At 39.4% G+C, this 25,784-nt stretch overlaps 2 protein-coding genes across 4 annotated transcripts in view; one reads left to right on the top strand and one right to left on the bottom strand.

Annotated features, from left to right (window-relative positions):
* Window positions 1–523: 523 nt before the first annotated feature.
* On the top strand, window positions 524–24,473 carry PDIA6 (protein disulfide isomerase family A member 6). The gene is made up of 13 exons (XM_063077656.1): window positions 524–649; window positions 6,770–6,911; window positions 10,516–10,573; window positions 11,031–11,157; window positions 14,193–14,299; window positions 16,303–16,433; window positions 16,849–16,963; window positions 17,474–17,614; window positions 18,386–18,470; window positions 18,597–18,669; window positions 20,053–20,211; window positions 22,756–22,852; window positions 23,502–24,473. Exons 1-13 carry the CDS (start codon window positions 631–633, stop codon window positions 23,568–23,570), a joined length of 1,323 nt encoding a protein of 440 aa, XP_062933726.1. The 5' UTR covers window positions 524–630; the 3' UTR covers window positions 23,571–24,473.
* Window positions 24,428–25,784, bottom strand: part of ATP6V1C2 (ATPase H+ transporting V1 subunit C2) — a 54,088-nt gene continuing 52,731 nt past the window's right edge. For all 3 annotated transcript variants that reach the window (XM_063077657.1, XM_063077658.1, XM_063077659.1), the window contains 2 exons: window positions 24,976–25,108; window positions 24,428–24,681 (listed from right to left, as the gene is read on the bottom strand). In XM_063077657.1, the coding sequence (XP_062933727.1) occupies window positions 24,592–24,681; window positions 24,976–25,108 (223 nt within the window). In that variant the 3' untranslated portion in view covers window positions 24,428–24,591. The remainder of the gene's footprint in view (window positions 24,682–24,975; window positions 25,109–25,784) is intronic.

Here is a 25,784-nt window from a genome sequence, read left to right as displayed (position 1 = left end):
TGGACATAGGGACTTCGAAAGTAATTCAACAAAGTACCTGTCGAATGATACCACATATAGCATGTGCTTAGCAAGTGTTTTTGACTTAAGACTCGTCCGGGCACAAGAGGAATTAATAAGTCATTTAATAAAGTCGCAGATGCACTGAGGGCCCAAACGGAGTTATTCTCCCCGGGAGAAAGAGTATGGTTGTGGAGTGAGGGCCGGGAGGAACAAGTGGGAAAGAGAGAATAAGGAACTGAGCGAAAAGAAAACCCCATTACCGGACGCCACCGGGGAAAAGCACCAAAAGCGCAGGAAAGACTGGGAGGACCCAGGAAGACGCAATCCGGGAGGCCGCCCAGCCCCGCCCCCGGACCGCCCCTCCTTCCTCCGCTCGCCCCGCCCCCGGGAAAAAAAACCAAACCGGTAACCTCTACCCGGCCGCCTCCCATTGGCTGTGCGAGTGAGCGACGCCCGCCTGAACCAATGGGTCGCGGCCACGGCACTGCCAGCGCCTTCCGGCCCGTCCCCACGCGGCCGCCACCGCGGCCTGCTTGAGCGGCCGAGGGCGGGACGTGGGCACGGGGGCGCGGCGCGCGGCAGAGCTGAGGCTGCGGCGGCGGAGGCTGTTCGGGGCCGGCGCTCGGCATGGCTCGTCTGGGGCTCGGTAGGCGCGGGCCCGCCGCAGCCGGGCGGGAAACGGGGGTCGGGGAGAGGCGCGGAAGGCCCGCGGGGCCGAAGCACTCCCGTCGGCGGGCCGCGGCCGGGAGGAGGCCGGGAGCGAGCTCGGCCCGCGGGAGCCGGGGGTCTCCGGTCAGGCCACCCGGGGAGGTGAGGGCGCCCTGGGGAGGGACTTCCGCAGCCCTCCCGGGGAGCGAGCCTCGTGCGCTGGAGCCCCGGGCTAGGGCCGGGCGGCGTCGGAGCGGGCCGGGGGCGCGGCGGAGAGCGGCTCTGGCGGGTGCCTGGGGGAGGCTGCGAGCGCGCGGGCGAGCCGTGGGGACCGTGTGCCGGGCCTCCTCTCGGGCTCGAGCGTGCGGATCTCCTGTTTCTGCAGTTCTTACTTTTAGAGCTTAGTCCTGAAGTAAGGGCTGACAGCTGCCTCAGAAAGGGGACAGTGTCTTCCATAGGCTGGGCTTTAAGTGTGGTTAAAGTCCTTGAAACGAAGTGGTACCCAGACAGGTAGGAATCACCCAGTGTGTGTTTTAGAGACCACGGCTCCAAGGCTGAGGCTCCCGGCCGTCACAGCCCTGGTCACAGCCGAGACGCTCTGACAGTCGTTAGCCTGGCTCTGGGTCCACACCGCGGGGACTCGAGTCCCGGCTCTCCCGCGTCCGTTTACGGGCTGTGTGACCTGGAGCAAGTTACTTGGCCACGCTGTGCCAGTGCTTTTTCAATAGCGTTCATCCTTTTAGGGAATGAAAACAGTACTTTGTAGGGTGGTTCTGAAGATTAATGAGTCAGTACACGTCTGACTAGATTAGACATGATAGAAATATTTGCCGTATTACTGTAGAGAGAGTAGATGAGCGAAAAAGATTTTAGTCTTTGTTTAGTTTCCCGTGAGTGGTTTCAGGCTAGGCTCTGAAAGAGTCTGTGATTCTGTCACTTAACTCTTTATTTAAATGAGTGTAGGCAGCCTTTTGGGGAACCCTCTTGGATTTTAGATGACTGCTCTGGGACCATGCACGCTTGCTAGCAGGTGTGGGACAGAAATGATGTGACTTTATAGCATCCTTAACGGCTGTGAAGGAATGGGAAGCCACAGATGGCAAAACCATCTGCTCACATAGGTTCTAGACACTCGGATGTTCCAGTTTCCCATTGGTGCTCATTATCACCGAGTGGAATGGAGATTGAGTTTTAGAAATAGAACATTATTGGTCAGCATTGACCTAGTTCGTCATCTTAAATGACTCCAAGGTTTTTTCTTGGGGATTCAGAGGGGGAGTGGTTAGTTATTGGCTACTTTTATGCTGTCAGAATTTATACATCTTTTATCTGTTGCTTCTCAGTGGTATGTTTGATTTCCTTCTAACCCTATTAGGTCACATTGCCTTATAAGGAATTTAGGTCTCAAACCTCATTATCAGTACATTTTCTTGGGTAGCCATGTATGAAGAGAGGCTCCAGTGAGAACTAAGCACAATTTAAAGACAGACAAAAAGTCCATCACCATTACTAGAAAATAATAACCCAAAGTCTGTGTTACACTGAGTGTCAGTAGTAATGACCATCTTTGTATGGAAAGGAAGCATATTCCTGAAGTGAAAAATCATGGTCCATCCTGATTAGTGGCTCCAGCCTGCCTGCCTCTAACAGCAAGAAGAGTACATTCTTTACTGCTGTCCCCGATTGGCAAAAGAGGTGAAAGAACCTAATTCTCCTGCCACAGTCTACCTAATGATACTCCATGGGATTACTCCACTGCAACCTCCAGTCCTTTGGTTAGAAATTTGGGTTGCATAATCATGTTTTTTCTCTTTCTAATTATTTGACCTTAGGCAAGCTACTGTTTCTCAGTTTCCTGGTCAATAAAATGGGCATGATGATACATCCCATATAGGGCTCCTAAATGAGTTTATATGTAAAATGTTTAGACCAGTGCCTGGTAAGTGTTATTGTTAGTTTTCTCTCCCCACCTCCCCCCAAAAAGTAAAAATCTCAGTTTCTGGAGGGTGGTTGGACAGATATCTGAAAGTGTTAGCCATACCCCTTGATCTTCCTTGTAAGAATTTCTCTTAAGGAAACAGCCATGTTCATTTGAAAGTGGGGGAAAGTGTAAGGACTTCATCGCTGGGTAGTTAATAGTGAAAAATTGGAAACAGTCAAAATTCAGTCAGTAGTGGATTAGCAGCATGGTTCAGCCATTGAAAATGGTTACATTGGAGAGATAATAAGTAATCAGTAATTATGTGACAAATGTCTGTAACATTCTTTTGCTTTTCTATTGAAGATTTCACAATATACTTAACCTTTTCTGCAGCAATGAAAAGATTATTGAGCATCACCATCCAATAGAAATATAATGCAAACTTTATATGTAGTTATGTCATTTAAAGATTTCAAGTTAGCCACATTCAAAAAGACAAAAAGAAACAGGTGAAATTAATTTTTTTTTAATTTTAACATTGTATGTTTTTGTGGGGTGCAGTGTGTCAGTGTGTTGTTTCAATACATACATGTACTGAACAGTGATTCACTTAAACGTAGGTTAGCAGTTTTGTACCCATCAGTCCACCACTTCCCCCTCCCCCCACCATCCTTATTCTACTCAGTACTTCTATGAGAACCCTTTTTTTTTTTAAAGACCCCACATGTAAGTGAGATCGTGCAGGATTTGCCTGATTTACTTCACTTAACATGATGGTTTCCAGTTCCATGCGTGTTGCTGCAAATGATAGGCTATCATTTCTTTTTATACCTGAATAGTATTCCATTGTGTATATATAGCACAGTTTTTTATCTCTTCATCCGTTGATGGATATTTAGGTTGTGAATAGCTTTGCGATGAACATGTGAGTGCAGGTGTCTTTTTTTTTTTCTTTTTGGCAGCTGGCCTGTATGAGGATCCAGAACCCTTGACCTTGGTGTCATAACACTGTGCCATAATCAACTGAGCTAGCCAGCCAGCCCTCTTTTTGATATGTGGGTTTTATTTCCTTTAGGTATACCCAGTAGTGGGATAGTTGGGTGGTAAGGTAGATTTATTTTTAGTTCTCTGAGGAACATCCACGCTGTTCCTCAGAGCCTCCACAATGTCTGTACCAGTTTACCTTCCAACCAACAATGGAGAAAGGTTCCCTTTTTTCTGCATCCTTGCCAGCATTTGTTATTTTCTGTCTTGTTGATAATAGCCATTCTAACACAATGAGATGATATCACATTGTGGTTTTAATTTACATTTCCCTGGTGATTAGTGATTTTGAGCATTTTTTTATGTGCTTGTTGGCCATTTGTATGTCTTCTTTTGAGAAATGTCTATTCAAGTTCTCTGTTTTTTTATTGGATTATTTGACTTTTTGCCATTGAGTTATTTGAGTTCCTTATATATTCTGGATATTAACCTCTTGTCAGATGTTTGCAAGCACTTTTTCCCATTCTGTAGATTGTCTCTTCACTTTGTTGATAGTGTCCCTTGCTATACAGAAGCTTTTTAGTTTGATATGATCCCACTTGTGTATTTTTGCTTTAGTTGCCTCTGCCTTTGTAGTCTCGCTCAAAAAAGCACGCCCACTCCCATTTAATGTAGCATATCCCCTGTGTTTTCTTCTAATAGTTTCATAGTTTGGGGTCTTAAATGTAGGTCTTTAATCCATTTTGTCCTTCCATTTTGGGTTGATTTTTTTGTGTATGGTGAGAGATAGGGGTCTAGTTTCAATGTTCTGCATGTGGGATTGATTTTAATATATATATATTTACCCAGTATATCTAAAATCATTTCAACACGTGATTAATGTGAAAAATACTAGTGAGATTAGTTTACATTTTTGGCCCTCACCAAGTCTTTGAAATTCAGTGTGCTTTTTACACTTACGGCACATCTCGGATCAGAGTAGTCACATGTGGCTAGTGGCTACCATATTGGACAGCCATTGACACTCATCCTTTACCACCTCTTGAAATGGAAGAGGAGGTCATCCTATCAAAGGCTGTGTTCCCTCCTCTTCTCTTTCTGACTCTGGGCATTCTCTTCAGGTATTCCCCATACTGTATTTTTAGCCTCTCTCATTGCATTTCTTCCTTTCATGCCCAGATCACTCCGATCTTTGAAAAGAAACCTTGCTTGTACTCCATTTGCCTGCTTTTTCTGTTCTTTATAATGAAACTTGTTTAAAGGTTTATCTGTATTGTTCTCTTCAACTTGTTCCCTCCTACTCTCTCCAGTCCTCTGCAGATGAGCTGCTGCCTATTTTCACTACTCCAACACAACTGCCAGGGTGTCCAATGACTTCTTTGTCATTAAATCCAATAGACAATTTTCAGTCTTTCCTACTTTATCTCTGAGTAGTATTTGTTACTGTTGCCCATTCCATTTTTCTCTTGGTTTATGTGACACCACTCTCCTGGTAATTCCCTCTATCCATTGTTACTGAATTGCATTGTAGCCGAAATATTCCTTCTAGAAAGCAAATCTGATCATACCCCCCGCATTATAACTCTTTAGTGGCTTCACATCACTCTTAGTAAAGTCCACAGTTTTATTTCATAAGTTCCCACAGTATTAGCTATGTCTGTACTTCAAATACATATTATTCTTGAATAATATGATTATTCATGCCCATGGCGTACTGAACCATTTTATCTTGAGCACTAAAAAGACAACACGGTTTAGCAGGAAAAGCCTGGAAGCAGGAGTTGGAGGGCTGCCCTGCCGCTTATAGTATGACTATAGATGGGCCGTTACTCTCTTTCTGCCTTTTTTTTTTTTTCTTTCACAAAATGGGGATAATTCCTGCTTTCTTGTTAGTAATGCTGTGAAAAATCAGGTGTCTAATGTATTTGAAAGTGATTTGAAAATTGAAAGTGCTGTATGATGGAGGATTTAGCAGTAGCTAAATGTGCACATTAACATCCATGTGCACTCCTTCCAGAAGAAATTGATTATTGGGTTGTTCTAAAAAGTTCCATTTGAAATCTCCCAAAAACTGTTTACAAAGTAAGCACATGAAAATGTGACTAAAATGACATATACACTACTTTAGGAGATAAGCCAGTCTTACTTATAATTCGCTTTTCAGCAGATTAAAAGAAATTATATGATCATCTTCATAGATGATGACAATAGATAGATAAATAGAAATTTCTTTTAACATCTTAAGTATATCTCTTTCACCCTAAAAGCCAGCATCATGCAAATGGGAATACATTTTTGTTAAAGTCAGTAACAAGCCAAGTATTTTCTGTTATTTAGCATTGTTACTGGAGGTAACAAACTTTTTTAGGAAACACAAATTACATATATATATGTATGTATATAAATTTAAAAGGAAGTGAAATTTAGATAGTATTGCCAATTCAGAATATTAGTTCAGAGTTTGTTTTCCTATATAATTGTTATAATTTACATTTAAGTTCCCAAAGTAACCAACACAAATACATTTGATCCATAGCGTGGCTAAACTATGCTATTAATACAATAGACTCTGTATCCTCCTGCCTTTACAACATCGTTCACATGAGCATTGTTTTTAAGCTCATCCAGTAACATTGTGAGTGCCTGATAATGTGCTATGGATAGTGTTAGTAGACATAAAAATATTTACAAAAACAATCATTGCCCTTAGAGTCACAGTCTAGTGGTAGAGACAAATAATTATTTCCCTTTCAAAAGTGTTTTAATAAATATAGTGTGCTAATATTGCATCTGAATGACACAAGGAATAAATACTGTGTGGATTGCCCAAGGTCACATAGCTAGAGGTAACCTCCCAATTTTTCAGTGGCCTCACCCATAAAATGGTACTAATAGTACTACCTCATAGGGTGGTTGTAAAGAATAAAGGTGTTATTCATACATGAGAAGCACTAAGAACTAAGAAATTCATTTCCAATGCAGCTCAAAAAATGGGAATGGGGACTGCCTATTCCCTTCTTGCTCAGCGCTGTGCCAGTGGGAGTGAAATTCCAGGGGCTCCAACTGCAGCAAGGAGGGCAGAGGGGACAAAGGCCAGGCCATCCTCCTGTATGAAGGGCCTTGGTCAGTTGAAAAGGTCAATGTGGTTGCCCAGAGTTTCCTGTTAGAGCATGAGCAGTCCTGTTAATGGCATGCTTTTTGTTGTTACTCCAGGTCTGGTGGGCTGTACGTTCTTTCTAGCAGTGAATGGTCTGTATTCCTCTACTGATGATGTAATCGAATTAACTCCATCAAATTTCAACCAAGAAGTTATTCAGAGTGATAGTTTGTGGCTTGTAGAATTCTATGCTCCCTGGTAAGTATTATAAAATAGTTGTAGATTATTCATGGTACTTCATAGAATTGGGGAAAATACTGTATAAAAATCTGATTTTATTAAGTCATCCTGTTTACCTAGCTTACTGTTTATTTAGAAGTAGTATAGGAGAGGTAAATGTCTAGTCTATTAAAGGCCGTGCAGACTGAATCAGTTTTTAAAAACAAAAAAAAAGGTGTTTGAAGTAGGTTAATTGTTGCAAGAAAGAAGAAAGAAAAAAAGCTTAAATTTTTAAGAAGGTCTATCCTTATGATAAGGTGAATGGGATGGTGTTGGAAGGGAAACTGATTTTACGAAGAAAGTCTTGAGTGGAGGAAAGGAAAGAACCAGTGATTTGACTCCATTGTGTTTCTTGAAGAGGATTATTTCCTGAAATATACAATTAGAAAATCTGGTTTAATTTAAAAATTCTCTTGCCTTACATTCATTGCTGGACAAACCCCTGTGGGGTAAAGATGTAATCATCATTGAGATTAATGGTGGAAAATTATAAATACATGTAGTCAAAATAAAGTATTGCGCTCGTTGTGTAGTTAAAGCATTTAATGCAAGAAAACAAATAGAAAAGTAGAGACAAATCAATGGAAACTATGTAAAATGTAGACTGTCTCTGCTGTAAACTAGCAGGCCACAAGTACCCTAAGAGTAGAACTGAACCCCAGCCCACTGTGTGTGTGTGAAGATGAACTGCATAGTGATCTGAAATCCAAAGGAGTCTTTTTAAATGTCAACAGTGCCTTGTGACCTTAAGTAAGGAATATTAAATGAAATACTTACAGTCAAATTCTTGTAACCTGAATGGGTGCATTTTAGGGTATGCCTGATGAAGATTTTTCCTTTATTTAAGTTTTTTTCCTGTGGAAGACCATAAAACTGAGTTTTGAAAACTAAACACCAGTCCTCATGGACTGTTTCACTTAATGTTCAGTGTAGCAAATTGAGGTAAAAACCCTCTTTTTGAAGTTTAAAAAAAAATTTTAAATAGTTTTTGCTGCCACATTGTGAATCCTGTTTACTTTAATGCCTTTACTATTTTTTAAAGGCTGCTGTGTTTTTTGTTTGTTAAATCTAAATGCTAATTCTGTATGAGTTAGCTCATTATTAGTAAATGCACAAATAATAATTGTACAAATTGTTATATTGTTGAATACCTTTGTATGCAATTTTTACAAGTATGATTTTTTTATCACTTATGGAATGGGTAATTTCTAAATGCTAATTCTGTATGAGTTAGCTCATTATTAGTAAGTGCACAAATAATAATTGTACAAATTGTTATATTGTTGAATAGCTTTGTATGCAATTTTTACAAGTATGATTTTTTTTATCACTTATGGAATGGGTAATTTACCTTGTTTCTGAGAGCTACGATACAAGAGAATACATGAGTACCCCATTCTAAAACTATCCCAGACAGTGTAATTGAGAAGGCAGGATCTGGATCCGGTAGTTAGTTATGATTATTATTATTAAATCGGCATAGTTACTTCATAGTGTTCTGGGTAACAGAATGTCTAATTGGAGCAGGCGATTTTAATCTCTTTTTGTGCTTGGACTCCTTTGGTAGCCTGGTGAAGACCTTGTTTTCCTTCTTAGAATTAAAGTTTTAAATGTATTAAGTAAACTATATAGGATCACAAAGGAAACCTAAAATATTGAAATATGGTTGTCGGAATGTTAAAATAAATCTTGAAATGGTAATATAGTACTACTTTACTAGGACAGTAAATACCAGGATCCATCAGCAGGTCTGACATTTACCATAGTACTGAAATAGTGATGGGCATAGATGATATTTAAAGATAGATACCTGCAACAACTACAGTGGTGATATGGAAATAGCTGTGATTTTATTTCATGACAAAGTCACAAATACTTATCAACAGTGGAATGTTGTTTATATTCATAATTGAAGGAAATTCTAAATTTCAATTACGGGTTAGTAATTGAAAATAGAGAGTTTTTTCCATCCAAGTTCATAGGCCCCTAAATTTTCGTTTCATCAGTCCTTTGAGAGTCTGGACCCCAGATGAAGATGTGGCATTTGATCTATCTGCAGATCAGAACTGCCAAACATTCAAATTGAAGAGGATATGTGGTCTGACGGTCTCTGATTTGAGTCCTCTTTTCTAAGTTAAACTGAAATTAAAGAGGCACAAAACTCTAAAAATTTGACTCCTGGACTTCTAAGTATATCTCCTAAGCAACAAAACATACTATATATATAAATATGTAGAAGCAGCATTTCAGGACATTTCACTGGAAGATCCTGACTTCAAATATTGAAATTGAGTTTAGGTTCCTATGGAAGGTGTTATTACATAGTGATTAAGAATGTGGTATCTGGAATCAAAAACATGTCAGGCAGGTCAGAGAAGGCTGTTTGGTATTGGGTGAATTTCTTCTCAGCCTCTGTTTCATCATTTGTAAATTAAAAATAGCAACAGGGCCTACCTTCAGCATTATGCTGATTAAATGAAACCTACGAAAAGTGTTCATCATGGTGCTGGCACATGGCATTGGCTCATTAGGTCCTTTGAGACCTAATTAGAAGAGAATTTACTTTGTTAAAAAAAAAAAATGCATCAAATCACCCGTGTAGAAGTAAACTATGCTATCTGCATACAATGGATGGTATTCATTGAAAGTGAGTAGTATAGCTACCTACAACCTCAGCACGGTAGAAGCATAACAGGTTTGTGTGTATGTAATTTTTTAAAAGCACTTTTCTGTGTTGTGTTTCCTAGTGATTTTTATTCTAAATATTAGTACCTGCAAGATTAATGTTGTTTTCCTTATGTTTTTGTCTTCCCTCCTTTCTCTCTCTCTCTCTCTCTCACACACACACACACACACACATGCACACACACACACACCACCTTCATAGCACTGTCCTGTGGTATCACATCATATGTTTTTCAACTTGTTAGGCTCACTAACTTGGGTTTATTTACTAGGGTACTTCAAAAAGTTTATGAAAGTTTTGTATTATCTTTCAATTCTGTTTTTCCGTGAAGTTTTTAAGTACCCTTGTATGTGTTTTTTACTCCAGAAGCAGCTTTTGCTAGCCAGGGCACAGGAGATCTCGGTCAGTTTCCTTATCTATAAAATGGAAAGGTTGGGCTAGATTAGGGAATATCAAACTTTAATAGGTTTAAGAATCACTGGTAGAACTTATTAGCAGGTTTCTTCTCTAGGAACTGATTTCATGGGGCCCAAGAATCTGCATTTAGCCTAGTCTTACAGCTCTACACATTAAGGCACACTGGACCAGTTAAATTCTGAAGGGCCCGTTCAGGTATTGAATTACAAATGATAGAATTTATTTAAACTCTTTAAACGTGATTTAATTTAACAGTAGTTTGGAAGCTTTTTTATTAGGTTGATATAAAATATGAGTGTAAGAAATAAAGTGGTGAGATCCTTCAGGTCACTGATCCTGTTTGATAAGTGCTTGTCTTTTTTGCAAGACCCCACCCCCAGTTCATCTCACTCAATAGACCATTGATGGTTTTTTTTTTTTCCGTTAATTGAGGATCAAAGGCTCAACTGTTTGCCCTATTTATGTTTTCTTCCCCTAAAGGTGTGGTCACTGCCAAAGGTTAACACCAGAATGGAAGAAAGCAGCAACTGCATTAAAAGTAAGTTTCTAAAATGTTCACATTCACCTGTGTGTTTAAATAAATATGCAGATGGGTTTAATGTCCTGGAGGAAACATTTGCATCTCGAAGTTTAAATGCTGGTTCTGTTGCCAACATAATGTAGGGGACAATGGGAGACTACACATTTCACTTTTTATGTTATCTGTTTTTGTTCATTCTGTTTTCCGGATAAGCATAAATGACGTAATTACTCTCAGCCATGCTAATTTTGGGAGCGGCAGCTTTCCTTCCATGGGTTGATTTGCATTTCAGCCATTGTTCCATTTAAGATTCCCTTCTGGCTTTCAAGGCTAAAGCTCTCATTGACTCTATGTGTAAACTTCACCTTGCCCTTTTTTAAGTCGTCTCTGAGTCTGCATGCATCAGATGATGGGTTCTTGTGGAATTTGCTGTAGTTGAAAGAAAAATAAGATTTTTTTTTTAATATTTCTATAGGATGTTGTAAAAGTCGGTGCAGTTGATGCAGATAAACATCAATCCCTAGGAGGTCAATATGGTGTTCAGGGATTTCCTACCATCAAGATTTTTGGATCTAACAAAAACAAACCTGAAGATTATCAGGGTAAGGACTATTCCATTCCCCTGGTAGGAGAGAACTTAAGATTCTATAACTTGTTAGCCCTGCTACCTGCAGATTTCTCAGCCTCTTTTTCCTTATTTATAAATGGTATAGAGTGATTCTTATCCCCTCTGAGTTGTTCTGGAGATTTAAAATGTGTCATATAAATAAAAGGTTTTTTTATTATTGTTTATGCTAGCTTAGGCCTACCCTGCCTTATCAGTGATAGAGTAACAATAATGTTCTGTGTTGTCCTCTTGCCTTTCTCATTACAATTAATATTTGATAAAGGTCTCCAAGTGTGTTTTGGTTCTAATCTCTTCTCTTTACTGTAGGAGAAGGGTCTAGCGTGGTAATGTGGAAAAGACCCTATAATTTGAAACTCAATTTAAACTGTCTGTTGATATTATTGTGGGGTATTTTGCCCATGGATATTTGTGCGTTGTAAACATATATAGTGTTTGGATATTAAAGCTGTTGTTTAGTCTCCAAAACTATTGATAGGTACCACACGTTCTCCCTATTTTGTAGATTGTGTCTGCTATGAGTCACTGAGGCAACTAAAGATAGAATTACAGCTCCAGACTCCCAAAACTAATTTTATTTCAGTCACAATGTTGTTTTATAAAATAGTCCTGTTACTTAAGATACCACAAACATTATCATATTTAAGATAATCAGAATTGCTAGATTGGGCCAGGTCCATGGTCCTAATGAAAGTATTGGGCATAATGTATTTATAGCTTAAATTATGGCTAATTTAATAATATTGTTAAAAACATTTGTTACATGGGGCACGTAAGTGACTGAACTATGTTTACCATCTTAGGTTTTGCTTTATGTGAGAGTACAGGCTTGCGGGGTTGGGTAGGAGAATCATCATCACAGTAAAACAAAGAGTTGTTGTCTTGTCTGTACTTGGTGACTTGCACTGGGTGCAGCTCATAGAGAACAGGCAAGGCAAGGGGGTGTAGAATCTAGAGTATGTACTGAGGAGGCAGCCCACCCTGGGTTAACTGCTGTTTCACCACATTGGCTTCATAACTCAGTAGTCCTTAGTCTCTGCATTTGCTGCTTCTCTGTAAAAAGGGGGATGTGAAAACCTACTTTAGGCTACCAGAAGCTTAATTGAAATAGCATATGTATGGTACTTCAAAAAATTCATAGAAGGATTCTTATAATCTTTCAATTATATTTATCTACAAACTTTTTGAAGTGCCTTCATATTTGGTAAATGTCAGTGTACATGGTACATCTCCAAGCTGGGGGTCAGAATACTTGGAAATAATGGCCTTAGGCATATCTGTTCTTGACTCCCCAGCTCTGAAGTTCTAGGGCATGATTAGTTTCATTTTCTAACTAAACCTCCACTTTTCTGCTTTGGAATAATAAATTGTTACAGTTTTGCCGGTTTGTAAAAATTGAATGTGTAGAGCATTCAGGCTGCTGCTGATTTTGTAAATAAGGTTTATCAGAACACAGGCACGCCTGTACATCATTTACGCATATTCTGTGGCTACTTTTACACTAGAACAGCAGAATTGAGTAATGAGTTGCAGTAGACAGTGTGACCCACAAAGCTGAAAATATTTACGTATGGCCCTTTAAAGAGTTTGCCAACCACTGGTCTAAAGTGAGAAAACTCTCCCTTTTTTTCTAGTATAGTTCTTCATTTGGCATATTTCCAGATGAAAATTAAGGGACGGGACACTGGTTCAGAAGATGGAGATATCTGATGTAGATAAGGAGCAGAAGTCTGTTTTTATGTTGAGGTCTTGCCTTCTGTGTTTTGAAGTGACATACTTGGTAGTCTCAACCAGTATATTAGTCCATTTCTCTTGCTGATACCACAATACCTGAAACTGTACTTTGTAAGAAAACAAAATTTATTGCTTACAGTTTTGGCAACTGGGAAATACAAAGTTCAAGGAACACATTTGGTGAAGGTATTCTCTAGTGGTTTCTTTACAGCGATGCAGGGGTCTCACATGGCAGAAAATGGCAGAGCAGAGTGAAGAGACTCAAGTGCTCTCCTTTTAAAGCCCTCGGAACCATGCCTCTTACCACCATTATTAATCCATTCACTATGACATGGTCCTACAGTACAATCACCTCTTCAAGTTCCCACCTTTTAAGTACCATAATAGGATTTCCCACCCTCTTTATACTGGCACAGTGGGGACTAAGTTTGAGGGACATCAATCCACAGAAACCAGGGATGGCAATACAAGAGTATCTGAACATATTCTGAGTATTGCTATAGTGTATTTTCTTTCTAATGTCAAGTCAGAGGTGTTCTCAAAAGTTATCTTTCTAACCAGTTAGTTTCGAAAAAAAAAAAAAAAGATGAAACAATCTAAAGAAATTCTGTTAGAGTTTTGCCTTTGAACTCTGGAGATAGCCTCATAACACATATTGTCCCTGTACTTCTGTGTCACTTAATTAGCCCCCGACTTTTTCTTGAGCATACTGTTTTTGGTAAACTTCCAAAGGCTATTGTCATCTTGCTTTGTGGAGTTGTAATGCAAGTTTGTTAATTTTTGTGTTAGGATTAAGTTCTGCTGTTCTAAGCAAGATAAAAAAAAAAAAAAAAGGACTGGATTGCTTTTCAGTTACTTGGCTTCAAAGACACCTGATATCCTGCTTTTTCAGTCTTTTCTGTACACTGTCTCATAGAAATAGTTCTTTCTGTCTGGAAATTTCCCCTGCTAGATGTCAAGCTTCTTATACATTCAGTAAACTTTGTGAATTATTCTCATTAGTAGATTGTATTTATAGGTGATGAACAGGGAGGAGTTGTTCACACCAGTAACCTAAAACTGAATGGGTTTTCCACATGTAAAGTGTAGTGCAAAATGCATTCTGGGGAGAAAGCGTGCTGTATAGTAAGTGCACGTGTTGTTGGATCTGTTTAACACCAGGTGAAGCTGACAGATAGGTACAGGTACAAGTCGTCAGTGTCAGAGAGGCACATATGCAGAAGGCTGAGCTGAGAACCACCCATACCCATTCACCTGACTGTCCTTTGTTTCCTGCAGGTGGCAGAACTGGTGAAGCCATTGTAGATGCTGCGCTCAATGCTGTGCGCCAGCTCGTGAAGGATCGCCTCGGGGGAAGGAGTGGGGGATATAGTTCTGGAAAACAAGTAAGGCTGTACAAGTATGAAGTTGGTTTTTAATGTGTGTCATAATTTTGAATCCTGTGTGTGGACTTTTTGTAGAAGACAGTTTTGGTTCTTTTTAATATTTTTAATCTTTTAGGGGTTGTTTTGGTTTTTTGTTTTGTTTTGTTTTGTTTTGTTTGGTGGCTGGCCAGTAAGGGGATCTGAACCCTTGACCTTGGTGTTACCAGCACCATGCAAGCCCTTTTTAAAAATATTTTTAATTGGGGCCGGCCTGTGGCTCACTCAGGAGAGTGTGGTGCTGATGACACCAAGGCCCCGTGTTTGTATCCCTATGTAGGGATGGCCAGTTAGCTCACTGGGTGAGCGTGGTGCTGACAACAGCAAGTCAAGGGTTGAAATCCCCTCACCAGTCATCTTTTAAAAATATATAAATAAATAAATAAATACTAAAAAATATATTTTTAATTGGCAAATTTTAATTTAAAAAAAACAGGAGGTACTGGCTGGTTAGCTTAGTTGGTTAGAACATGGTGCTGGTAACCAATCCCTATACTAGCTAGCAAGAAAAAATAATAATAATACTAATAATAATAGGGAATGGGTCAACTCACCCAGAGGGAAACAGGCACCCAGCACATTCATTTGGCCTCCTCAGAATCACCGTTGCCATAGCCATTCAGCCCCAGAGCATCTCATCACAGCTGCAGTCCAAGAACCAGGCCTCCAGATAGGCTTCCTAGGCCCAGGATTGAAATAGAGGAGTTTGGACTCCAGAGGGAGAAAGACCTCCAGGCCTGGGATCCCATGGTGTTCCTAATCTTAGAGTGGAGAGAAGTGTGCCTGTTCTCTCGATCAGCTTTCTTTAGGCAAACAGTGATGCAGTTTGGATAAACTCTTGGCCTGTGTCTGTGGCGATGAGCCCAAAGTCCATGGAAGATTCTATACAAATGGATAGAGAAGAAGAGAAAGAGATAGAAGTTCCTGTTCCATGGATTAGTGTTTTAGATTCCCTTCTCTGAAATGTGAGGCTTAGCCATGATGTTCCTATGTTCTTGTGAAAAGGCATTAAGTCAAAGATATACATGTATGTGTATACATACATTATACACATTGTATAATTACACAGTATACAGTGTACATTATATACATATAGTGGCCCTTCACTTTTTTAGGAGACCAATAAAACTAGCTTCTTTATGCAGACTTAGAGCTTACCCACAGCTTTCTTCCTCTTGCCTTTTATTTGAAACTTAGACATTCAGTGAGCATAGTTAGTTGCCTGGTCCCTGCCCCTTACCTCCTGCCGTGGCTTTTAGCCTGGCAACAGATAGCAGTATAGCAATACTGACTGCTTCTTAGGTTAGTATTGAAGCAAATTCTTTGAAAAAAGAAAAGGACTAAGTGTTATTTTTAGTTTCTTAGAGTGGTAGGACAGTATCTACAAAAAGGTAATAACTAGTCAAGTTTAACATCGTGGGATGAAGCAGCAGCTCTGCTTGGGTCTGCATTTAGAACAGTGTTATAAGGTAGTTCTTGGAGCCATGTTGAGATTTCTCTGAATAAAAATAGCAGGTAGAGGGCCGGCCCATGGCTCACTTGGGAGAGTGTGGTGCTGATAACACCAAGGCCATGGGTTCAGATCCCTATATAGGGATGGCCAGTTAGCTCACTTGGAGAGCGTGGTGCTGACAACACCAAGTCAAGGGTTAAGATCCTCTTACCTGTTATCTTTGAAAAAAAAAATAGCAGGTAGGAGACTTCGGGTACAAGTTACAGGTTATACTGAATATATTGGTAATTGTTTGAAAATAAGGACTGTTTGCCAAACTAAAATAATAACATTAATGAATGTCCCCAACTTGAATAAAACAGTTTTTACTATTTTATTCACTCAAGAATAACTCAAAGACTTCATTAAGTTATAGAAGTGATCGTTTTATATATATGTATACACAATATTTGAAATAGGAATAGTCTTCTTTTTGGTCAAGTTGTAGTTTGATGTTGAATGTTATGAATGACAGGGCAGAAGTGATAGTTCAAGTAAGAAGGACGTGATTGAGCTAACGGATGACAACTTTGATAAGAATGTCCTTGACAGTGAAGACGTTTGGATGGTTGAGTTTTATGCTCCTTGGTGTGGACACTGTAAAAAGTAAGTGCTTCCTACTACGTGGTCTGTTCAGTCACACTGCTTTTAGTATATTCAGCTAGCTCATTTTGAAAGAGCTGAACTAGATCATAGGTAATCTCCAAGCTCTCCTCCAGAGAAACTCTGACTCTAAATGAATGTTAAACATGGACAATAGTGCCAAGAGTTTGCGCTGTCGCTTTTTCGAAGATTAACAGGGGGCTGGCTATGTCCACATTTGGGGAAGGTGTGGGGTGAGGTGAAGGACTGGGGACTGGGAAGCTGATGTGAAGGGTAGCATCATATCTGTCATAGAGCTACAAACAGAATGTTTTCCAGGTGTGACATAACTGGGAATTGGGCAGAAATGCACAGATCGGTTACAGTATTTGTGGACCTAGTTAAAATACACTTTTAAAATGCTGATATTTTTCTATAGCCTAGAGCCAGAATGGGCTGCTGCAGCTACAGAGGTAAAAGAGCAAACAAAAGGAAAAGTGAAACTGGCAGCTGTGGACGCCACAGTTAATCAGGTTCTAGCCAGCCGATATGGGGTGAGTATATTTATAAGGCTTGTTCCTGTGTGAAGTACACAGAATTTTAAAAACTGTTACTTCATCTGGTATTCCAGGCCTTCCCTATGAGGCAGGAGGGGATATGTTAAACCATTTTGTAAATGAAGAGATTAAGTCACTAATAAATCTGGAATTCAGGACTGTCGATTTTTTTCCCACTGTCCCTATTGTGTACTATTGTGTACTTAATGTGATGCCTCAGCTTGCCCACGACTTTACAGGTTGTTCACATGGCTTTTGAAAGTTGTTCTAGAGTAAAAACATTGTATTAATTGGATACCCGAGGCTTGAATAAGATTTTGCTAAACTTTGTGGTGAGACTCTCCCTGATTAACAGAGTCATTCCTTTGACCTTGGTGCAGACTGGGGAATGTTATTATTACATTAAATTACCTGTAAAATGGTTTTAAAAACCATAAAGATCGTGGTATTTTTTATTAAATGTTGATTTGATTTTGTATTCTGTTTTTTGTGTTTTTTAAAAAATAGATTAGGGGATTTCCTACAATCAAGATATTTCAGAAGGGCGAGTCTCCTGTCGATTATGATGGTGGACGGACAAGATCCGACATAGTTTCCCGGGCCCTTGATTTGTTTTCTGATAATGCCCCACCTCCTGAGCTGCTTGAGGTAAACCACTTCAACCATTTGTAGTAAGGAAAGCTTTTCCAGTCTGCTAGTGAGGGACATTAAAGCAGTAATGACACTCTTTTTATTTGTTCAAATTAGACTTTTTCCTTCTTTTTTAAAATACTCTCCTTAAAGTGATTTTGTACTTTCAAATGGAAAAAATTGTGATAAATTTCTCCTTCTCATGACTTTTAGCACTAAAATAATTGCACTGTGAGCAAAAGTATACCTAAACTTCTTAAAAATATTGTGAATTCAGTCATTCTTTGCCTTATCGTTCTCAGAATAATCACTAACATTTATTGAGCATCTAACCATGTAACAAGCACTGTTCTGGTGCTTTTATGTAGATTTTTCTCACTTAATTCTCATATGAACACTGAGATTTAGGTACAATTTTTATCTCCATTTTACATATGAGGAAACTGAGGCACAGAAAACCTGAAGCTCATGTAAATATATAATGCATGTAAGTATAATCTGTCTAAACAAGGAAGTGGCAGAACCAGGCTGTGCCTAGGCATTGTGATTTCAGAGACTGTGTATGTATGCTAATGCCTCACCACCACAGACAGAAGGCTTAGGAATAAATGCAGATCTTCTTTTGCAGAGCGTTGATTGTTGGTGTTTCTATACAGGGAAGTATTATTTGGGAGAAGTCTGTCTGTCTCTTTAATGGAAGCAATGTTGCTAAGTCTTTTTTTTCAAGCTTACCTTTGGATGTTGTGCCATGCAGCCTCCCATTCACCCTTTGTCTTCTGGGTCCCACAGATAATCAATGAGGACATTGTCAAGAGGACATGTGAGGAGCATCAGCTCTGTGTGGTGGCTGTGCTGCCCCACATCCTTGATACTGGTAGGACAAACAGAAACTCTTTTCCATTTAGGTCTATGGTGGGTGCTCTGAGAACATTTCCTTAGTAGATTAATTTTGTGGACTCCTTTGTTTTCACCTTTAAAAAATTTTATCTGTTTAAATCAGGAGCTGCAGGCAGAAATTCTTATTTGGAAGTTCTTCTGAAGCTGGCAGACAAATACAAAAAGAAAATGTGGGGGTAAGTTATTGAGCTTATCGGGTCGGCCCTGTGGCTCACTCAGGAGAGTGCGGCACTGGTAGTGCTGAGGCTGCAGGTTCGGATCCTATATAGGGATGGCCAATGCGCTCACTGGCTGAACATGGTGCTGACCACACTGTGCCGAGGGTTGCTATCCCCTTACCCGTCAAAAAAAAAAAAGTTATTGAACTTAACATCTCAGTGTCATTTGATAGGAGAGTATAGGACTTCTTGAAAGTAGTTCCTTCTGTGTTTTCTGTAGGATGTGTTCCTGTGTTCACTCTGCCATGTGTTTTTATTTCAGATATAAAAGTAATTTTCATCTCGGAAAAAAAGTAATACACAGTTCTTACTTATAAAACACACAGCATGCATTTTTCTCATAGGAATCATATTTTAAATGGTGGTTGGGGCTCCAGGCTAGCAAGCAAACACTTAATTAGTAATATAGCCTAGGGCTGGCCAGTTAGCTCAGTTGTTTAGAGTGTGGTACTGACAACGCCAAGGTCGAGGGTTCAATCCCTGTACCGGCCAGCTGCCAATAAATGAAGTAAGTAAGTAATATAGCTGAATTCTAGCACAGCCTTGAAGGCTAGATAAAGGAAGAGGAAACAGAAATGTTTCCTTACTCTCTTCTGAGTGAGGTCTAGATCTGGGTACATTTTTAAAATGTCTCTATATCCTTCCCGTTTATTTTTTTGCTTCTCATCCTCACTATCCATTGCTTTCCCCAGGTGCCTAGTGCCCCCTGCTGTCCCTTTCACGATGACTTTGCTCCTCCTCCATTAGTTCAACAAATATTTATTACATGCCTACAAAATGCAAGAATATGCATGATAACCCAAATGATGTTGGTGGGATTTCTGGTAAAAAAGGAAAATTCATGTAGTTTAGTGGACAGTATTTTGGTGACTGGGGACAAAACTGTCTTATACACAGACCAATCCCTTTGGGATACTTCTGGAGTGAGGGTTTAGGGAACTTAAGTGAGGAACTGTAGTTACTTAAGAGCACATCTACGTTACATTATTTTTATTTTTATTTATTTATTTATTTTTTTTAAAAGATGACCGGTAAGGGGATCTTAATCCTTGACTTGGTGTTGTGAGCACCACGCTCAGCCAGTGAGCTAACCAGCCATCCGTATATGGGATCCGAACCTGGGGCCTTGGTGTTATCAGCACCACACTCTCCGAGTGAGCCACGGGCCGGCCCAACGTTACATTATTTTTAAAACTCATCTTTTGTTTTAGATATATTTATACACTCATTTCACAAAACATTTGAAATATAATCTTTTGTTCTTTAGTATTAAGATCTACTAGTTAGATTCTAACTAGTTTAAAAGATATCTTTGCCCTAAAAATCAGTCTGCTTTTCTAGGTGGCTGTGGACAGAAGCTGGAGCCCAGAATGAACTTGAGAATGCATTGGGGATCGGAGGGTTTGGATACCCCGCCATGGCTGCCATCAATGCCCGCAAGATGAAGTTTGCTTTGCTAAAAGGCTCTTTCAGTGAGCAAGGCATTAATGAGTTTCTCAGGTAAATTCTTGTTTTCTTGAGTTGTTTTTTTATTTTGTGTATTTGGTTCTGTTGTGGTTTTTGGTTTGAAACAAGGTGTACATAAACCAGGCAATAAATGGAATTATTTTGGATTTAAAATGTCAGAGAATTCAATGTTTATAAATTAGAGCTTTCAAATCATCTTCCTGTACTCTGTTCTTTTTTCCGTGGAAGTATTCCACATGGGTGGATAAGGAGAATTCTTTGCTGTCCTCGGCCATGCAGCATGCCGTTCTGTGTACCCAGCACTGGGCTCTTTCTGCATCTCATAAAGGTCTCATACAGGCAGAGGCAGCCTGTCTCACCCCTTCCTGCCCTGCTATGCTTTGTACCACTGACCTGTGAAAATGTGGTTTCCATTTCTGGGCACTTGGCTTTGGAATGTAGTTATTTGAAAATGAATGTACTTCCTTAGGTTACTCCAACCATGTGCAAACAACATGATAGGTTCTCAGACTCAAAGGCCAATTTATAGAGCTCTCTCCTGCTGTTTAACTCATCCTAAAACTGACTTAATCATCTTTTAGGCACATACAAGGCATTGACCTGAAGAGATTTTGTTTCTCAATTCTTGCTTTCAACCTTGTTCATTTCTCAACTGCCGTATCAAAGATATTCAGCATACCGAAGGTAGTTTAGAGGGTTATGATGAATAATGAATGTAAGAATAAAGTTTGAAAGTCTATATTACTTCTGCTTCCAACCTCCGTATTTGACACAGAGGAAGTTTAGGGACTGTACTGTGTGAAGTACAGGGTAGAGGCTCCAGAGTTAGACGCCTGAGGTCACATCTCAGCTCTGCCTTGAGTGCCGCCCTAGAGTGAGGGGGAGGTGTGGAGGAGGAGCCGAGAGGTCAAAATCAACAGCCTCTGCCCGAGTGCAGACCCTGGCTCCTTCCCTCCCCACTGCCTGACTTTGGGCAAATCACATAGCTTCCCTGCACCTCTCTTTCCTGTTTTTTAAATGGGATACTAACAGTAGGACTGTTTGAGAATTGAAAGAGAGAAATCACCAGGAAATGTTCAGTGTGGTACCGGGGACAGAGTTAAACATCTACGTGCTAGCTGTTTTTAAGACCATATAGATTGTGAGGTATATCATGATTTAATAATAATTTGGGGGAAAGGTTAAAAGGTTTGTTGTAAATCATCTCATCTAGAAATCGTTTAAACAAAGATGGGGGGAGGTAAGTATGTTAGAATCAATAAAATGTGACATCAAAGTATACGTTTTAGGGTATCTTTTTAGTTTCCATTTTCCCCAGACATTGTAATAAATGGAATCCAAGGTAATAAGGGGTTTTTTTTTTTTAATCACTGGAAAATTTCAAATATGTACGTAAGTAGAGAGAGAAGGCTTAAGGACTATTGTACTCATTGTTTTCAACTTCAGCAGTTACCAGTGGTCAACCTTATTTCATCTTCCTCTGCCAATATTTTAAAGCAAGTCCCATTCCATCTCATCTGTAAATGTTTCAACATGGATCTCTAAAAGACAACTTTCAAAAACATAGTCAGGGCTGGTTGGTTAGGTCACTTGTTTAGAACATGGTGCTGGATAACACCAAGGTCAAAGATTTGGCTCCCCCTACCAGCCAGCTGCCAAAAAAAAGAAAAATCATAAACATAATCACTGTACCTAATCATTGCACCTAAAATTAAGTGATTCAGATTTTCCTTAATCATCTCACACATTGTTATAGTTTGATTCAGTTCCCAAAGGAGAATATACATTGTAGTTGGTTAATGTAGTTAATGAGGTGTTTTCATAAAGAGATTTGAGAACTGCTTACGTTCGTGATTATTACAGAGTTCCATTCATAAAAGTCAGAACTTTCAGAATTTGAATATAGATGAGTCTCATGTGGTGTTTGTCTTCTAATCACAGATTCGCTTTTTCTGGCCTGTTATTGCCATCACATTTATAGATTGTTAGTTTAGTTTCATTGTTATTAACTTAAATTTCTGTGAGTTGTTTGATGAACTCTGTATATTTGCTCTGATATTATTTTAGCTTTGGTTTTCCAGTAGCTGGATTACAAGTCTGTGGTGTTTTTCAACTAGGAAAGTTCATGCCTCTTGGCGCTAAACAGATACATGCAGCAGCTCTCTGCCACCCCCAACCCCGGGTTTGTTGAAACTGTTCATTCGTGGGTGATGTGCTCTGTACAAGTTCCTAGTCTTAGACAACAAGATTCATAGGTAGCCCGTTATAGATCAACTTTGATAGTTTTTATTAATTTATATTTTAGCAAAATACATTTGCTTTTCTTAACTTAGTGGTAGCTTTATCTTATGCACAGGGCTTATTCAGGAATGTCATGCCTAGGTGTAATGTTGTCCATGATGGAAAAGATAATACTATTCTCAGGCTATTTTTCAGGAATATACTGCAGCAAGAGGCAAAAAATGCCTCTATATAAACATAGTAGGCAGATCGTTCTTTTAAAAAATTGTTTCTTCATCTGCATCAGCTGTCCATCATAGGTGTAATGTGTATTTGTTTTGGTTCTTTTCCCTTAAGGGAGCTCTCCTTTGGGCGTGGTTCTACGGCACCTGTAGGAGGCGGGACCTTCCCTACCATCTACATTAGAGAGCCCTGGGATGGCAGGGATGGGGAGGTAAGTGCTCAGGGCCCCAGGACTATGTGGGTTGGGACATTCCTGTTTTAACACTCCTAATTCCTGTGCATCTCTATACCTGGAAATCAAGTCCTTTCCAACAGACCTAAGCTTTGGTGCACCTAAAGTACCCTAATCCCGTGGGCCTTTCAAGAGGTTCTTTCTCTGAAGACCCTTCACTCCTGTCTTCTCTATTACATGAAAAAATGCTGCATGGCATTTGATATTCTTGACAGACATATAAAATAAATTTTAGTAGTGAGATTGCTTTCCTTATTATTATCCATGAAGTGAACATTTAACCTGGAGTTCATTACTGTGTCTTAGAGAAATGTAAAATTGTAGCTTTGAAGTTAGCATTTATTTCTATACAGTTCTGCCCCACCCTCCTCAAAAGGACAAGTTAAATGGCTTTCAGTTTTAGGGAGACAGGTGATGTAATGTTAAATTATGTTTCAACTGAGTTCTCAGCTCTCACATCTGTATAATAACAGGTACAAAGGTAAAAGCAGGAGCTAGATTGCGGAGAAACTGGTTTGAAATCTGGAGTACCTGTAGAAATTAATTTGCTCCTCTGTAAAGTGAAACAATTGTCCTCTTTAAGGTGTTCCCCCATCTGCCGGTCTAACAGTGGTTTTCTGTCTCCCAGCTTCCCATGGAGGAGGACATTGACCTCAGTGATGTGGAGCTTGACGACTTAGGGAAGGATGAGTTATGAGAGCTCACAGCAGAGGCTTCAAGCCGTTTGCTTTTCTTGGGTGCAAGCGGATTTCTTCAGCAGTGAAGGAACGTTCTTTACAATCAGATGAATCTACCAGTGGCCTTTTTAACCAAGAAGTAGCACTTGATTGGTCATTTGAAAACACTGAAAACACTGCAACAGTGAACTATTGCATCTCAAGAAAACATTGAAAAATTCTATGAATTGTTGTAGCCAGTGAATTGTATTGTACTCTGTCACATAATATTTTGAAGAAAACTGAGCTGTTGAAATTCCCCTCCCTCTGACTGCTGCTTGAATGTTTTTGGAGGCTGTTTCTTATATATAGGTTTTTTAATGTGATTCCTTCATTTGAATACCAGTGGTTTTTCCATGAAAGAATAAAACAGTATTTTGGAAAATGGTGATAAATGTATGAAATCAGTGTCCCCATCATAAATTCAGAGTGATATTTAGCTAGTAAATTAATATTATGAAGTATGACCCTGATGTCTTTTCCCTATAAACTTTTTTAAAATGGAAAGCAAGACCTCTTTGATTCAAATGATGCCATCTGGATGCCCCCACAATACAGATCTTATATGGAAAACTGGGCTGTCAAGTGAGAGCTGTATTTCATGCCCAGTATTTTTCTTTGGGCCATCACCAGTGACTAATTATTAGGGAATATAGCTGGTAATACAGTTAGCTCAAGATTTTCTATGTTATTACTTATCTCAGAATATCCATTAAGACATGAAATAGAGCAGCAGGCTACCAATTTATAGGCACTTCACATTTATGTAAAACATTCAGAAAAATGAAGTTTGGAATTATGTTAGAACAAATATAAGAGAGAATTCAAAGGACTGGGAGCATTTTATTGTAAGGTAAAAAAAAATAAATACAACTCTTAACTAACTTTTGTGAGCTATTTCTCTGGAACTATAAATTCTGTAGGATGTTTCTCTGGCCTAGGGAAAGAAGTGTCTGTAGTAGTCTGCGTGAATATGAGACTCAGTGGTGCCAGCTGACCTCCCTAGTCAAGAAGACTAAGGTCGATGCGGAAGTAGACATAAGGAAAATAGTCTTGGTTGTTTAGCTGCAATCCAGGGATCTCCACAGATGCCTATGAAAGAAGACAAGGTAGTGTTCTCAGTGCATAGTTTACTGTTTGGTCTTTGATTTATATTTTTAAGGAAGCTTTCCAGGAGTTACCATACATTCTGCCCTGCACAACCCCCCACCATCCACTCACAAACACCAGCCTGCAACCCCTTGTTATGCTTTAACATTTGTGACATGTAGATTTTCTTAACAGGCTGGCGAGTACCATTTTCTTTTTAAAATAGTATCTCCCATACAAGAATGCTGACCTTCCTGTAGAAATGCAGCTATTTCTGGATTATACTTGTATACCTACATCCAGTATACTTGCAGCTGCTACTTCATCCAGATGCCTGAAGACAGAGTTTAGAACCTCTCTTAAACGTTTGGTGGATGACTTCTTATGAGGTTGTAGGAGCACTGCCTGAAAGTTCACTGGTAGTCCATACCTATTCAAATAGGCAGAATGTGTGAATAAGCTACTTGAGATGCAAACATGGATAAAATGAACCTAATGAGAAATAGAATAAATTCTATTAAATGGTTATGTGAAAGGCTTCAACCAACATAGCTTAAGAAAATAAAACAGGCAAAATGCCTGGGGTCAGAGTTGAGGCCAATTACTAGGTCTCCCTGGATAGAAGCTCTAGAAGATGCTCATCCAGTTCCAGTGGTGACAGTTTTTGACTATGGATCATAGAGGTTCTCCCCTTGCCATGAGTGATTGTTCAGTGGTTGCTCACGTTGAATTGTGGCAAGAGGACTGAACTCTGACTTCAAAGTATTTGTCTAAAACCCAGCTCAGCTGTTTTGTTTTTCTCCAGGAAAGGATAGCAAAAATCAGGTTTACCAAGATTGTGTTCCTTTTGCTGAGTTTTTTGGTGGACGGAAAGATTTTTAAATGTGCCTAGTTGTATGTCTAAGTACATTTAAAACAACTTTTTGGTATGAGCTATTTCTGTGGTGTTACAGTGAGTACTATAAGTAGTGAACATGCATTTTGTGATTGTCAGTATTTTTAAGATACACAATTAGGACTGGGCACAGACTTCATGAATACGACCCCAAAAGCACGGGCAACCAAAGGAAAAATAAACAAATGGGATTATATCAAACTAAAAAGCT

This window comes from Cynocephalus volans, chromosome 14, assembly GCF_027409185.1.
Source record: "Cynocephalus volans isolate mCynVol1 chromosome 14, mCynVol1.pri, whole genome shotgun sequence".
In the NCBI taxonomy this organism is placed as follows: domain Eukaryota; kingdom Metazoa; phylum Chordata; class Mammalia; order Dermoptera; family Cynocephalidae; genus Cynocephalus; species Cynocephalus volans.
The sequence above is the reverse complement of the archived record's forward strand: the minus strand, read 5'-3'. Positions and strand labels throughout refer to the sequence as shown.